At 46.6% G+C, this 13,415-nt stretch overlaps 1 protein-coding gene across 1 annotated transcript; it reads left to right on the forward strand.

Annotated features, from left to right (window-relative positions):
• Nucleotides 1-689: 689 nt before the first annotated feature.
• Nucleotides 690-2,784, forward strand: LOC127775555 (aspartyl protease family protein At5g10770-like). Its single transcript, XM_052301814.1, has 2 exons — nt 690-867; nt 1,463-2,784. Exons 1-2 carry the CDS (start codon nt 690-692, stop codon nt 2,782-2,784), a joined length of 1,500 nt encoding a protein of 499 aa, XP_052157774.1.
• Nucleotides 2,785-13,415: the final 10,631 nt, after the last annotated feature.

Here is a 13,415-nt window from a genome sequence, read left to right on the forward strand (position 1 = left end):
GAGTTGTGTCGTGACTCCGCCCAAATCAATTGTTTATCAATACCTATCGAAAGATTGGGACCAAATATCCCTCATCAAATCGATTAATCACTACCAATTCTTTTTGAACCAACAGTGATAACGGACCTTTAAAAAACAACTTCTAAAACCGTTCACATATGCTTTATACACTAATGGATAGTGATATTCAGTATGATTGCCGGTTTTTTAAAAACCGGCAGTAAGAATCGACAGAATATTTAGATAGGGCAAACTAGGGTGCAGCGATTCTAGACATCTAAAATAGTAACTGAAGTCTGAAGGTAGCTTCCCGATTTATGTTCATAGAGTTCGTTCCCTCCACCCACTGACTCAATGAAGAATTGGATCGATGTCCATGAATATTTCTCATTGTACAACCTGCCGACTATGTAATTGCCCTGCTTCTTCTCCAACCGCTGGAACCAGCTCTGCCTCTGCTTACCGGCTATACAGCCAAAGGTAAACTTCCATTGCTAATTTGGCCCCAACTTACTGCAGGCTATCGCTTTGGTGGCAACGTCCTTCGCAGTAAAACAAACCATCATATCCATTTGGTAGCATTCAACCTTGTACCTTCCTAATTGGCTATAAGTAGACTCCTTAGAGAGAGCTATCCTCATCATCGTCCTCCTAGATTAATTTGCCTCGATCTCACACTCCATTCAAGCATGGCTTCAGCCATTGCCTCCTCCATCTTCCTTTGCCTCCTTCTTCTTCTTCCTCACCTCGGCGATTCATACCACACCAGCCGCTACACTCGAGGGTCCACGCATTTCGTCGTTCGCCGCTCTGATGACCTTCCACGGGCCTCGGCACCGCCGGTGTCCTGCTCGCCTATCCCTTCCGGTAAAGCATTACTTGTCTCCTCCATGCTCAGTTCATTAATACTCACTCCGTTTCTAAATATTTGACACCGTTGACTTTTTAGCACATGTTTTATCGTTTGTCTTATTCAAAAAATTTTGTGAAATATGTAAAACTATAGTATATATATAAGTATATTTAACAATGAATCAAATGATAGGAAAAGAATTTATAATAACTTAAATTTTTTTTGAATAAGATGAACGGTCAAACATATTTAAAAAAGTCAACGACGTCAAATATTTAAAAATGGAGAGAGTACTTACTTCCGTGGTCATATACTCATATGTATTTATTGTTTAGGATAATATTCGATCCAACATTTAAAATTTATTGTTTAAAATTTTAAACATACAAAATTCCTCAAATGCCTAGTTTAAAAGAAAAGAAATGACATGTATATTTGCCTATATACAAGATGCTATCGTAATACCATAAATTTGTGGGATTTTACAAACTTATTATAACATAAATGGATGGTCGAAATCGAAAAACTTTGGCTGAGTCATCCTAACCGTCAAATATTTTGACCAAAGGGAGCAGTAGTACAATTCTTAACTGCAAAACGTATATGCAGGTGCGAGTAATGGCAAGAAGCTACCTGTGCTGCACCGGCTGAATCCATGCTCCCCTCTCAATGCCGGAGGGAAGCAGAGCACCACGTCGTCGGTGGACGTCTCCCACCTCGCCGGCCGCCGCCTCCGCTCCCTGTTCGCCGCCGTCCAGTCCGGCGACGACGCAGCGCCAGCCCCTGCGCCAGCAGCATCGGGCGGCGTCGCCATCCCCACCACCGGCACCCCCGAGCCCGGTGCGCCCGGCTTCCACGACTACACCGTCGTCGTCGGCTACGGCACGCCGGCGCAGCAGCTCGCCATGGCGTTCGACACCGGCCTCGGCATCTCCCTGGCACGGTGCGCGGCGTGCCGCCCCGGCGCGCCCTGCGACGGCCTGGCGTTCGACCCTTCCCGGTCGTCCACGTTCGCCCCCGTGCCGTGCGGCTCGCCGGACTGCCGGAGCGGCTGCTCGTCAGGGTCGACGCCGTCGTGTCCCCTCACGTCATTCCCGTTCTTGTCCGGCGCCGTGGCGCAGGACGTGCTCACGCTCACGCCGTCGGCGAGCGTCGACGACTTCACGTTCGGCTGCGTCGAGGGCTCCAGGGGCGAGCTCTTGGGCGCCGCCGGGCTGCTCGACCTCAGCCGGGACAGCCGGTCGGTGGCATCGCGGCTCGCCGCCGGCGCCGGTGGCACGTTCTCCTACTGCCTACCGCTCTCCACGACCTCCTCCCACGGTTTCCTCGCCATCGGCGAAGCCGACGTGCCCCACAACCGCAGTGCTCGCCTGACGGCGGTGGCGCCGCTGGTGTACGACCCGGCCTTCCCAAACCACTACGTCGTAGACCTCGCCGGCGTGAGCCTCGGCGGCCGCGACATCCCGATCCCGCCCCACGCCGCCACCGCGTCCGCCGCCATGGTCCTCGACACGGCGCTGCCATACACCTACATGAAGCCGTCCTTGTACGCGCCCTTCCGCGACGCGTTCCGGCGCGCCATGGCGCGGTACCCGCGGGCGCCGGCGATGGGCGACCTGGACACGTGCTACAACTTCACCGGGGTGCGGCACGAGGTGCTGATACCGCTCGTCCACCTCACGTTCCGCGGGATCAGCGGCGGCGCCGGCGGCGAGGGCCAGGTCCTGGGCCTCGGCGCGGACCAGATGTTCTACATGTCGGAGCCCGGCAACTTCTTCTCGGTGACGTGCCTGGCGTTCGCGGCGCTGCCGTCCGACGGCGACGCGGAGGCGCCGTTGGCGATGGTGATGGGGACGCTGGCGCAGTCGTCGATGGAGGTGGTGCACGACGTGCCGGGAGGGAAGATCGGGTTCATTCCGGGGAGCTGCTGATCGATCGATGGATTCATACTTCAGTTTCGTCGCGATTTCTTTGATGTATTGCTGTCTTCGTTCATGCACGCGTACGTGCGCACCCATATATGCGCGTGCACAATAAGGCTCGATCGATAACGAATAGAGCCATCATTCTCATTTTGCTTTGATTTCCTTGCAAGTTTGATATTGTAGCATTATTCTCCGAAGTTAACAGTTTCGACAACGGACATTCTTTATTTAGTGCATCGAGGGCTTGTTTTTGGATTGAAGCAGATTTTGCCCTATGAAAATTTTGACAACTTCAACACTACCTAACGCATGTTTGCTTTGTTACCAATTTTTGTCCACATTTGTTCATTTTCTATAGGTACCTATCAAATTTTTGGTAGGATAAAAATTAACTGTAAACCAAATATACTCTAAATTAGTATCAAAAGGTTACCTCAGCTAGATTTGAGCTCTTGTTCCGTCTATCGGCAAACTGTCTGTGAGAAAATATTCAATAAGTCAGAGATTATTTTTTTGGAGATCTAAATATTATGCAACCCCTGCTACAGAGTAATCTAACGGGGTTGCATAGTCTATAAAACAAAGTGAAGACACAAGATATAGGGTGGGACTACTCTTCTCATTCATCATTCTGCCATCCTCAACCACAAGTGTACAAATAAGCTGCCCCCTCCTCTTTGTATAGCCACCTTGAATAGACGGAAGGTTTAGGTGTGAGCCCAATTAATATATATATGGAAGGTTTCCATATTGCTTGTATGGAAGGTTTCCTAACACTCCCCCTTGTGTACTCACCGCGTGATGTCTATGCCTCATCAAAACTCCAGTAAAAACCCAGTGGGAAAAATTTGGAGAAAGAGTACATAGCATACGCTTACAATATCGCACGGATTGCCTCGTTAAAAACCTTTATAAGAAATTGCTGGGAAAACTTATCCAAGGGAAAAAGAGTATAATCCACCCAATTATTCGTTCAATCTTTCTAGATTGATTTTGGGTATTTGATTTTTCTACATCAAGATTCTGAAATGAGTCAGCGAAATTCTCCCCCTGAATTTTGCATTTATCTAAGTCTCATTATTCCGATTTCTCGAGCACACATATTCAAGAGAAGATGTAAATAATGAGTCAGTGGATGAATCCGCTGTTGGGATACGCGTAGGCTACGATAGCATAAATTAAAATTTTCTATCACGTAAACCAGGAACCATGCAAGTATTAGATCATATATCGTTACCACTCGACACGCTGCGCAGCGAAAGAAGGCGCTAATAAGTCGAAGGAATTCTCGCGAAGTAGCGCGCGTCAATGTAGAGGAAGTAGTCGATCGCAACGGCTCGACCTTCTCGTCCACGTGCGTTCTCCTCGCCGTATTCCTACACCGATCAGCACCGCATACCATTGGCGCCTCTACTGGTATCCACACGTACAGGGACGGAACGCCACGCGTAGATGTGCTAGCACCCGCGCGCGGCTAGGGTTTTGCTCAGGGAGGGAAGTGACGGCTAGGGTTTCTCACGTGATGCAATGCCTCCGCCGGTCACACCCCTCACGAATATATAGGATCCATCACTCGGGCCTCCAAGGCTCGTAGGACTCCTATTTGGATCACTATCCGAATTAAGCTCATATTGGATCTCCATCCGATCCTCTTATTCCGGCCCTGTAGGTTCATGTATACTCGGTTGTAACCTGAAAAATCCTTTTCGGTCCACGCGTCAACAGCGGCCCATAGCAGAACGTATTGACCCACCGGGCATACATAAAGATCATATCGACTGAACCTCTAGTGTATACTTGTATGAACCCCTTTGCCTCACGATATCGATTAAGCTCAAGGCTAGATATGTGCCATCCTCTAATAGCTCAATCATTCACTCGAACCCGTTGATAGATTATATAACTTGTGATTGACTCCTCAATCACATTTGGCATGGCCATGCACTTCCATAATCTACAACATCGAGGGGCCCAGAGATATCTCTCCATAGGAGGGGCAAATCCCATCTTGATTATTTATATCCCACTACATGTTTCATAGCATACCCGAAAACTACTTTTATAACTACCCAATTAAGGGAGTAGCATTTAGCAGTCCCTAAGTAAGCTACTACACGTGTTGAGAACCATGATAATCTCAGGTCTAAGGATTCAACACCAACACTAAATGAGATCACTGATGACACAACACATATGGCTCTTGCAGTGTCTCATGTTGGGTCTATCCAACAACATGTTCACCAACATGTGTCCCCATTATTAATTTGGTATATCTATACCATGATCCATGAGACATGATCACCAATTAATACATGTGCTGATCATATAAACATATTTGTTCCACATATAATATTTGATCAGGGATCCTTTAGAAATAGTAACAAACAATATAAAGAGTCTCATGAAAGAATCACATATTCATTAACCAATAATGAGTTATCTATTTCAAGGAATAATGTCGGATAAATATGTAAACATAGTATGTGATACAATAATCTCTATGATTGCCTCTAGGGCATATCACTAACATCTGCAAGACTTGCACATGACTTAGTTCATTGCTTCTATGCAATTCATGTACATAGAAGAGATTGGGGTTCATGTACTTAGTGAGTTTGCTTCTCACGTAACTCATTTGTATATGTTTGACATATGCTGCTTGAATTTCATAAATAGTGGGGGTTTGAGATAGTTTTCAAATCGTGATTTCTATCGCGGGTAACCATCTCTCAAAACCATGCCGAGGCTCTGAATAGTTCAACGATGCTTAGTTTGGTTTAGTTCAATTAGCTAAGTATTCATGTGCTGCTATGACACACTTGTGTTTGGGAATTCCGTTCCATTTTGGCGATAATTGACTATTCCAAAGCTATACACCATGAATATTTTTAAGTGCAATTAAACTGATGTACTAGGCTTCCATCTATCGCATGCCTTTAGCTGTAAGCGTAAGCATGATTTGGATTCGGCCAAATATTTCAAATCAAACTCAAATTCAAAACAAACGAGTTTGTTTCTTCAATTCTTTTCTGGTTTATTCTATTCTTTCCATGTTGGTTCGTGACCTAGTACTTTTTCATGTACTATTATGCAAATGTCCGATCCAAGCTACTTAAATGTATTCAATGATTCTACCTTCAATGCTTATCAACATTCAGGTTGAGTTCTCTTTTCAACTTCTAGTTCATTAATTCCATTCAACTCCTGGTTGACTGCCAATGAGTTTTGTTGTCTAAAAGAGACAATGCCCATAATAGATCTCATTGCCAACTTCTATTGGTTGCATAAGACTCTATGCGAGTATCCATGGATATATGAGGAGATGCATTTTCATATACTTCTTCTTCTTATTGCTTAATACTTCGTATCGTGGGCATGTACCAGCGTTAGTGTGCACTCCAATAGCTTCTTTTCTTCCTTGATGGGAAAGTGCGATACGCCTATTATGAGGTTCCGTACCGTTTGCCAGATCTCAACTGGCTCCTCTTCTATTCGGTGGGGTACTTTTTGTGACTTTGAGTATGATAATCCCTCTTGCCCTATTTTCCTTTCACCAGACTTCTCCGGTTACTTTAGGGGCGTGATGAGCTGGAGTTTTTTGTCCAATTCTTTTTGTTGGAGGCCTCTGGACAAGACGAGGGATACCTTTACTTTCTTCGGTATTTCACCCTCCTCCGGTGCATTTCATTTATCCAACTTAGTCAAACTCTTCAAAATCACAAAAGTATTTGCAAAGTGATTTGGCAGTTTCAGTTCTTTCTACATGCTTTTGTTACTTAGTTTGCATTCACTAGTGCGGTGTAACATGCATTTGTCCATTTCTACTATCATATTTCCTGACATGTCCTATCTAGGGGTTCATTCTCTCCCCCTAAATGACTGGAAATAATTCTTATTATGTCAAGGAATTTAGGCTTCACAAGATCAAAGTTCCTGACTTTCGGAGAGAGCCTTTGCAATGCATTATGATAGTGGGATATGCACATAAACTAAGTAGATGCAATTGCACTAGTTGCAGGGTGGATGTTCATACCAATGGTCTGAATTTTCTTTCGGAGTCCGCTGCTTTGAGGACTACATGTCCTTTTCTACTGTAGGTATTACAACAATGACATAGCAAATATTGCAATTCATAGCTTATACTTAGTCCGTTCATGCGGATATTTGGTACTTCGTGCTGCCAATTCACCAAATCATCAAATGCAATGCTGGCATTGTCCTCGCGGACTTCTAAGAATGATTTAGTGAGTTCCATTGGTGTTCGCATGATCTTGCTGGATCAATCTTGGCAAAGACACGGTGTCTAAGAGACACTGGATGTTCACTGCTTCGGAAGTGCATCTATCTATATAGTACCAAATGGGACTGCAGATATTCCTCGCAATCCAGTTCAGGGATGCTGGAACTATATGCGGTTTATGCATTAATCTCCCATCGGTGCATACTAGCAAACAAATCTTCATGATTTAGGAAAATTATGCATATATGTGCTATGATCATACGAGTTGTAATGTTTTTTCTTATAATTCTAAGACCGAAATGGCTGAAAAACCGTTGCTAAAAGGTGTAGCCCAAATCATCACACTTTTTAGAGAGATTCAACGGGGTTGACGAGCAATAGATGCTTCTATAAAGTGCACAATTGTTCCATCGGTAATATGACCATGGCACTTTCCAGGCCAACAAGTTCAATTGTTGCTACTAGCAATGGACATAATATTTCCAGTTCTATGAGTCTGGAAATAGCTCTTTTTCTTAAAGTGTTATTTGTGGTTATGCGGACCACAATTCATTCTTTTTCTTTTATGTTTGGGCGCTACACAAAATTCAAAGCATTGTAACTATGTGCTAGAAAAAAAAGCAACAAAATAGTAAATGCCTTAAATATGCTATTTTATACAGGAAATAATACTTTGTTGCAGGGGAAAATGTGTGCTCTACGTGGGCAAAGACCATTTATTCAGTCCAATATTCTATTTCACAATTGCAACAAGTGATGACGAAGTATATTGATTCAACGAAGTATTCCTGATATGTCGCATTCAATTAACTTCACAGCGAGCTTCTTGCTTAGAAGCTATGGCAATGTTTTTCTATTCCGACATAAATTTTAGGGTCGATCCAGTCTAGCATAGGAGATTCTACGTCCATAGCCGTGCAAGTAGGTTAGGAGTTCTCCCCCCTCAATTCATGATGGGGTGCTTTTTAGGATCGTCCTTTTCTTTTCGTATTCATGAGTGCGTGGTTCTAGCTTGTTCACTTTGACCCCTGTTCTACTCCCCCTTTCCTCTTATTTCATTGAGGTAAGTGCACCAGGCTAGCTACTCGTGTTGAATTCATTATCAACTATGTTAGGTGGCTTTGGGAAGACAATGTTCTTCTAGTAAACACTATCCAGAACGACACGCAATTCTATTATCAACTAGTTAGGCATACTTCTTGTATGTGCACTAGTAATGCTTGCGTGCGACTTTCGTCGCGTTCAGGTAGAACACCAAGAGTTTCCACAGTATTTGGTGCAAATTCGGTGCACCATATTACTGTACTCTCTGGGTAATTTGCTTAGTGAACCATAGTCGAAAAATACCCATTCCTGCTTATAGTCCTTGCTCTACGAGAGATAGGGTGTGTACCATAATCTTCTAAATGCTAACATGCTCATTCGTCCAGCGTACTCATTCATGAGAGTAGTTTAGAGGCACTGGCGAGAGGTTGAAATGCTAGATCAAACCATCAAGTCAATGCACTTAGCGCTATTTGATTAACGGTACTATAAATCTTCTTGCTCTATCTTAATTTTGACATTGAATAAATATGTCAGAGATATTCTAGATTTAGCGAATTTTTAATTCGCGATGCCAGTCATCTTCCGTTATTCAAAAATATGTGCAAATTAAATGCCAGTAAAATGCACAAGTGTTGCAATATAATGGTACACAAAATTCCCGCGAATAGTTCCAATATATTCTATTATATTCTATACATTTTACCGCAACGTTATTAATTATAAGTAATAAAAGCATCACAAATAATCAATAATCGTAAATAATTTCATAATCATATAGGTCAGCAATAAAGGTACCTAGAATGCAAAGTTGAGGGTCGAAGTTCAGAGTCCTGTGGTCCCTTTTATGCGAGAATATGATTTTTAGAGATATTTGCAAATTATTAAGGCCATTCAAACAAATAACCCAATGCTGAGGGTTAATTGTGTATTTTCTGGAAAATACAGGGTTTAAAATGCAAACCTTCCAATGCAGAGGAGTATGTGCATGATTTTCAGAAAACACGGGGACATTTTTGAAGAATCACCAATTCTTTCCATTTTTCCTTTTTCTTTCCTTTTCCCGTTCTATTTCCTTTTCTTCTCTCTTTCCTTCTATTCCCCTTCCTCTCTGCCCCCCATGGCGCCTTGCCATGTGCGCGGTCGGCCGGCGGCGTGCGGCCGAGCGGCCGCAGCGCGGCGGCTAGTTTCGACGGCGCCAGCGCACAGCGGCGGGCGGCGCGGCGGCCACGGTGGCGTGCGGCCGTGCGGCGCAGGAGGCGGAGGCGGCGCGGCGGCCACGGCGGCGTGCGGCTGGGAGGCGCAGGTGCGACGGCGGCGGCCGGTGCTGCCTCCTGCCCTTCTATTCGGTGGCGCAGAGGCCGGGCGTCGGCACGGTCAGCGGCAATGTGACAGCCGACGTTACCATCGATGGCCTTCTCTCCTTCCTTTTTTTTCTTTTCTTGCTTTGATGGCGCCGGTTTTCATGAGCACGGCCGGTGCGGCGGCGTGAAATTGGCACAGAGAGGGGCAGCCGGGAAGCCTTGCGGTGGCCGACTAGGGATGGCGCAGCAAGTCGAGGACGGCTCGGCACGGCAGCCCGAGGCCGACGTGGCTTGGCTTGGTGGTCGGGCGCCCACGCGGTCTGCCGTGAGGCGACCATGGTGATGCGATGCGGTGATGCGGCACAAGGCGCGTAGCGGGGTTAGCGGCGCAGCCGGCGAGCATATGCGTGACGTCGGCGGCCGGCGCTGCCTCTCCTGCTTTCCCCCTTTTTTTTTTTATTTTCTTGTTCTTCTGCTTCTTTTCAACCTCGTCCTTGCTGGGTTCGGGCCGGAGGTGTGGCGTTGCCGGCGGCAGGTGCAGCTGACGAGCAGTGCGCGGCCAAGGCGTAGCCGACTGGTGGCGCGGGCATGCCGCGGCCGGCGCTGCCATGGCGCGGCCATGGCGGGCGTTCATGGTTCACAGCGTGGCCGACGGGCGCGGCGCCGTGCTGTGGCCAGGCAAGGCGGTGCACGGCCGGCGTCGTGCGTGACGCGGCCGGCGATGAAGTTTCGTCAATCGGCATTAGCCGGCAACTTCCAGTCGGCGGTGACGAAATCCATCGAAAACCACAAAAAATGAAATGAGGAAGATGCAAGAGACTTGTTTAGCCCATCTATATGACAGCTCGGCCTTCTTTCAGAAGAAAAGAACCATCGAACGGGCCCATAGCATCTGGTTCGTATAGGCCCATTGAAAGCCTCGATGGGATCGGTCGATGGGCTGACTAATCTAGAATGGGGCCCACAACACCGAAGGTTGGCCCACGCGTCATCACGTACTCGTGCGGACGGCACTTTCATGCTTGGGTTTTGGAATAAGTTCATCTAAGCTCCCTTAATTTTGCACCGATTCCTAATTTTGCACCGATTCCGATTTTCATCCTTAAACCTCAAAACCAGATACAACTAGTCGCTGAATTGTCAAAACCGGTGTAAATAAGATCTGTCGGCGGTTTTAGCTGACGTGGCGTCTACATGGTTGATTTGACTAGGTCTTCGTTCCACGTGGCATTTGACGTGGCGCTTACGTGACAATTATATAAGGGAAAATAATGAAAACCATGGGCCCACCTGCCAGCTAAAAAAAATAATTTTAAAAAGTGGGGCCCACAAGTCAATACATCGCTCGAGAGAGAGGAAAGAGGGGACGAGGCGCTCAAGCTCTAGTGTGTCGACGTCGGCGCCGCCCCGCTGCTCTCCCCACCCCTCCGCTCCGCCGCTGCTCCGCCCCTCCGCGAGGACGTGGTTGCGGACGACGAGATAGTTGGTCTGGTCGACGCCACCGATGCGTGGGAGGACGACGGCGGCGACCTCGTCCTCGGAGAGGGAGTCCGCCGGGAACCCCGCCACGAGGGCTATGAGAGCCTCAGTATCGAGCTCTCGGGCGAGGCGGAGTGAGGAGGTTGGGGGCCGACCACGGCGGTGAGGGACGCCATTGAGATGCGCCGCGGATGGGGCGGAGGCGGCTGCTCGGAGGACATGAACACCCGCCGTTGGGATCATGCCGGGGAACTGCTTCTTACGGCGGCGGCGCTTCCGCGCGTTGGTCGAGTCGTCAACGGCCACAGTGGCGGACGGCGCGGACCGGGCCGGGGACGACGTCGGCGGGTCGTCCTCCATGGGCTCCACGGCGCCGGCTTCGTCTGCCGCTTCATCCTCCATGGGGTCGGCATTCGCCGCGGCGTATCCCGCTTCGCCCTCCATGGTCCTCGCGGCCGCCGCGGCGCCTTCAGCTTCCCCTTCCATGGGCTCCGCAGCTGCCGCCTGGCCTGGCCGCGCGTCTTGGTCCATTGGAACTGGAGGCGGCAGCTCCGACTCTCCGAGGCTTCGGCTGACACGGCCTCCGGCTGGAGCGGCGGCTGGCCGGCTGCGCCTCGCTGCCTTCCTCCATTGCGCCCATTTTCATTGCTGGTTTTCCTGATCTTTATTCTGCTTCAGTCTTATTTTATCCTTCATGTATACTTTTTTGCCCTCACAAGGTTAAACCTGGTGAATCAATTTCAGCTGCAGGCTGGAAAAGTAATTGCTTCTGAGGTTGTGGCAACGATTCTTCAAGCACTGCATATGTCAGAAACTCCTTTGCATTTTGATTTCAACTGTGAGATTGAGGAACGTGAAGTAAGTCCTGTCAAGATCGCGGCGCCGCCTCACAGTCGGCAGAGCGGCGGCACGAGCATGCCGGCGAAGGGGCGGCGGAGCTGAGGGGTGGGCGGAGCGGCAGATCGCGGAGGGGCGGAGCGGAGCGGTGGGGCGGCGGCGGCGCCGACACAGAGCTTGAGCGCCTCATCCCCTCTATCCTCTCTCTCTCTCGCGATGTATTGACACGTGGGCCCTACTTTTTTTACTTACATGTGGGACCACGTGGGCCCGTCATTTTTATTTTTATTTTTTAGCTGACAGGTGGACCCATGGTTTTCACTATTTTTCTAAGATATATTTGCCACGTAAGCGCCACGTCAATGCCACGTAAGACAGAGACGTAGTCAAACCAGCCACGTAAGAGCCACGCCAGTAAAAACCACTGAGGGACCTCATTTGCACCGGTTTTGGTAGTTTAGGGACCGGTTGTATCTGGTTTTCAGGTTTAAGGATGAAAATCGGATTCGGTGCAAAATTAAGGACCTCAGATGAACTTATTCCTTGGGTTTTCCTCTGTTTGTGCTCTTCTTCACCTTGTCTTCGCCGCACTGTGCAAAATGTGCTTAACCTGTGTATTATTTTATTAGCAAATACTCCCTCCGCCTCATTTTAAGTGCACCATGATTTTCCGTGTCCAACTTTAATCGTCTGTTTTATTTAATTTAATTTAAAAACATAAGTGATGCATAAAGTACTATTTACGTTTTATCATCTCATAATAATAAAAATATTAATTATAAAAAATATGAAATAAGATGGACGGATTAAAGTTGGACACGGAAACTCACGGTTGTATTTAAAATGAGACGGAGGGTGTAATATAGAGCAATGTATGAGTCTATTTTTTTTAGATAATGGAATATAATCCCGGTCTTTGCTCAAAGAGCTACAACCAATTATTACACCAATTCAACAAAAACTCACACCTGAATAAACAAAAGCACAGACGAACTAATAAGAACTCACACAACATAAAAAGATAACAAAAATTATTGAATTCTATTTGTTAATCTCCATCCAAAGTTAGCGAATAGCTGCATAACCAATGACTCAAAATTACGACATGCAGCTTTCACTGACTTGATTTCTTCATCACACTTTAGCAGCTGAGCCCAAGACCGGAGCCAACATGTTGCTCTTAAAAGAACCTGCATATAAGATATAGATGGTGATTTATCAAAACCATATCATTTTTACACAACCATATAGCCCAACATATAGCGGATGCTCCAACAAGAATAAGTTTGGTAGATTTTTTTATTAACTCCCACAAGCCAATTCTAAAAAGTATGAGATATACTATGAGGAGAATATAAACCAGTAGTAAAGTGTAGAGCTCTCCAAAGAAATTTCGTATAGTGACACTCCACAAACAAATGTTGAATAGTCTCATTTCTCATGAAAAACAACATTTGAAACTACCATGCCAATTTCTCCTAGATAAGTTATCCTTTGTTAGAACAACCCCTTTAAATAGGTACCACATAAAAATCTTAATCTTGAGAGACATCTTAATCTCCATATAATCTTATTCCTCTCAATGTTGCCATTATTAATTAAAGCTAAGTACATAGACCGAACTGAGAATACACCATTTTGATGGAAATTCTATCAAAAAATATCATTCACCTCTGACAAATGAATATGAACAATTGAAGCACATAAATTATGCCAATTGTTTAAATTATGTT

The sequence above is a fragment of the Oryza glaberrima genome, chromosome 6 (assembly GCF_000147395.1).
Source record: "Oryza glaberrima chromosome 6, OglaRS2, whole genome shotgun sequence".
Lineage (NCBI taxonomy): Eukaryota > Viridiplantae > Streptophyta > Magnoliopsida > Poales > Poaceae > Oryza > Oryza glaberrima.

What these genes read in the sequence shown, in the direction of transcription:
- LOC127775555 (XM_052301814.1), top strand. Translation starts at nt 690, where the DNA reads ATGGCTTCAGCCATTGCCTCCTCCATCTTCCTTTGCCTCCTTCTTCTT. An exon ending in CTGCTCGCCTATCCCTTCCG is followed by an intron (nt 868 to 1,462) that starts GTAAAGCATTAC and finishes ACGTATATGCAG; the next exon opens with GTGCGAGTAATGGCAAGAAG.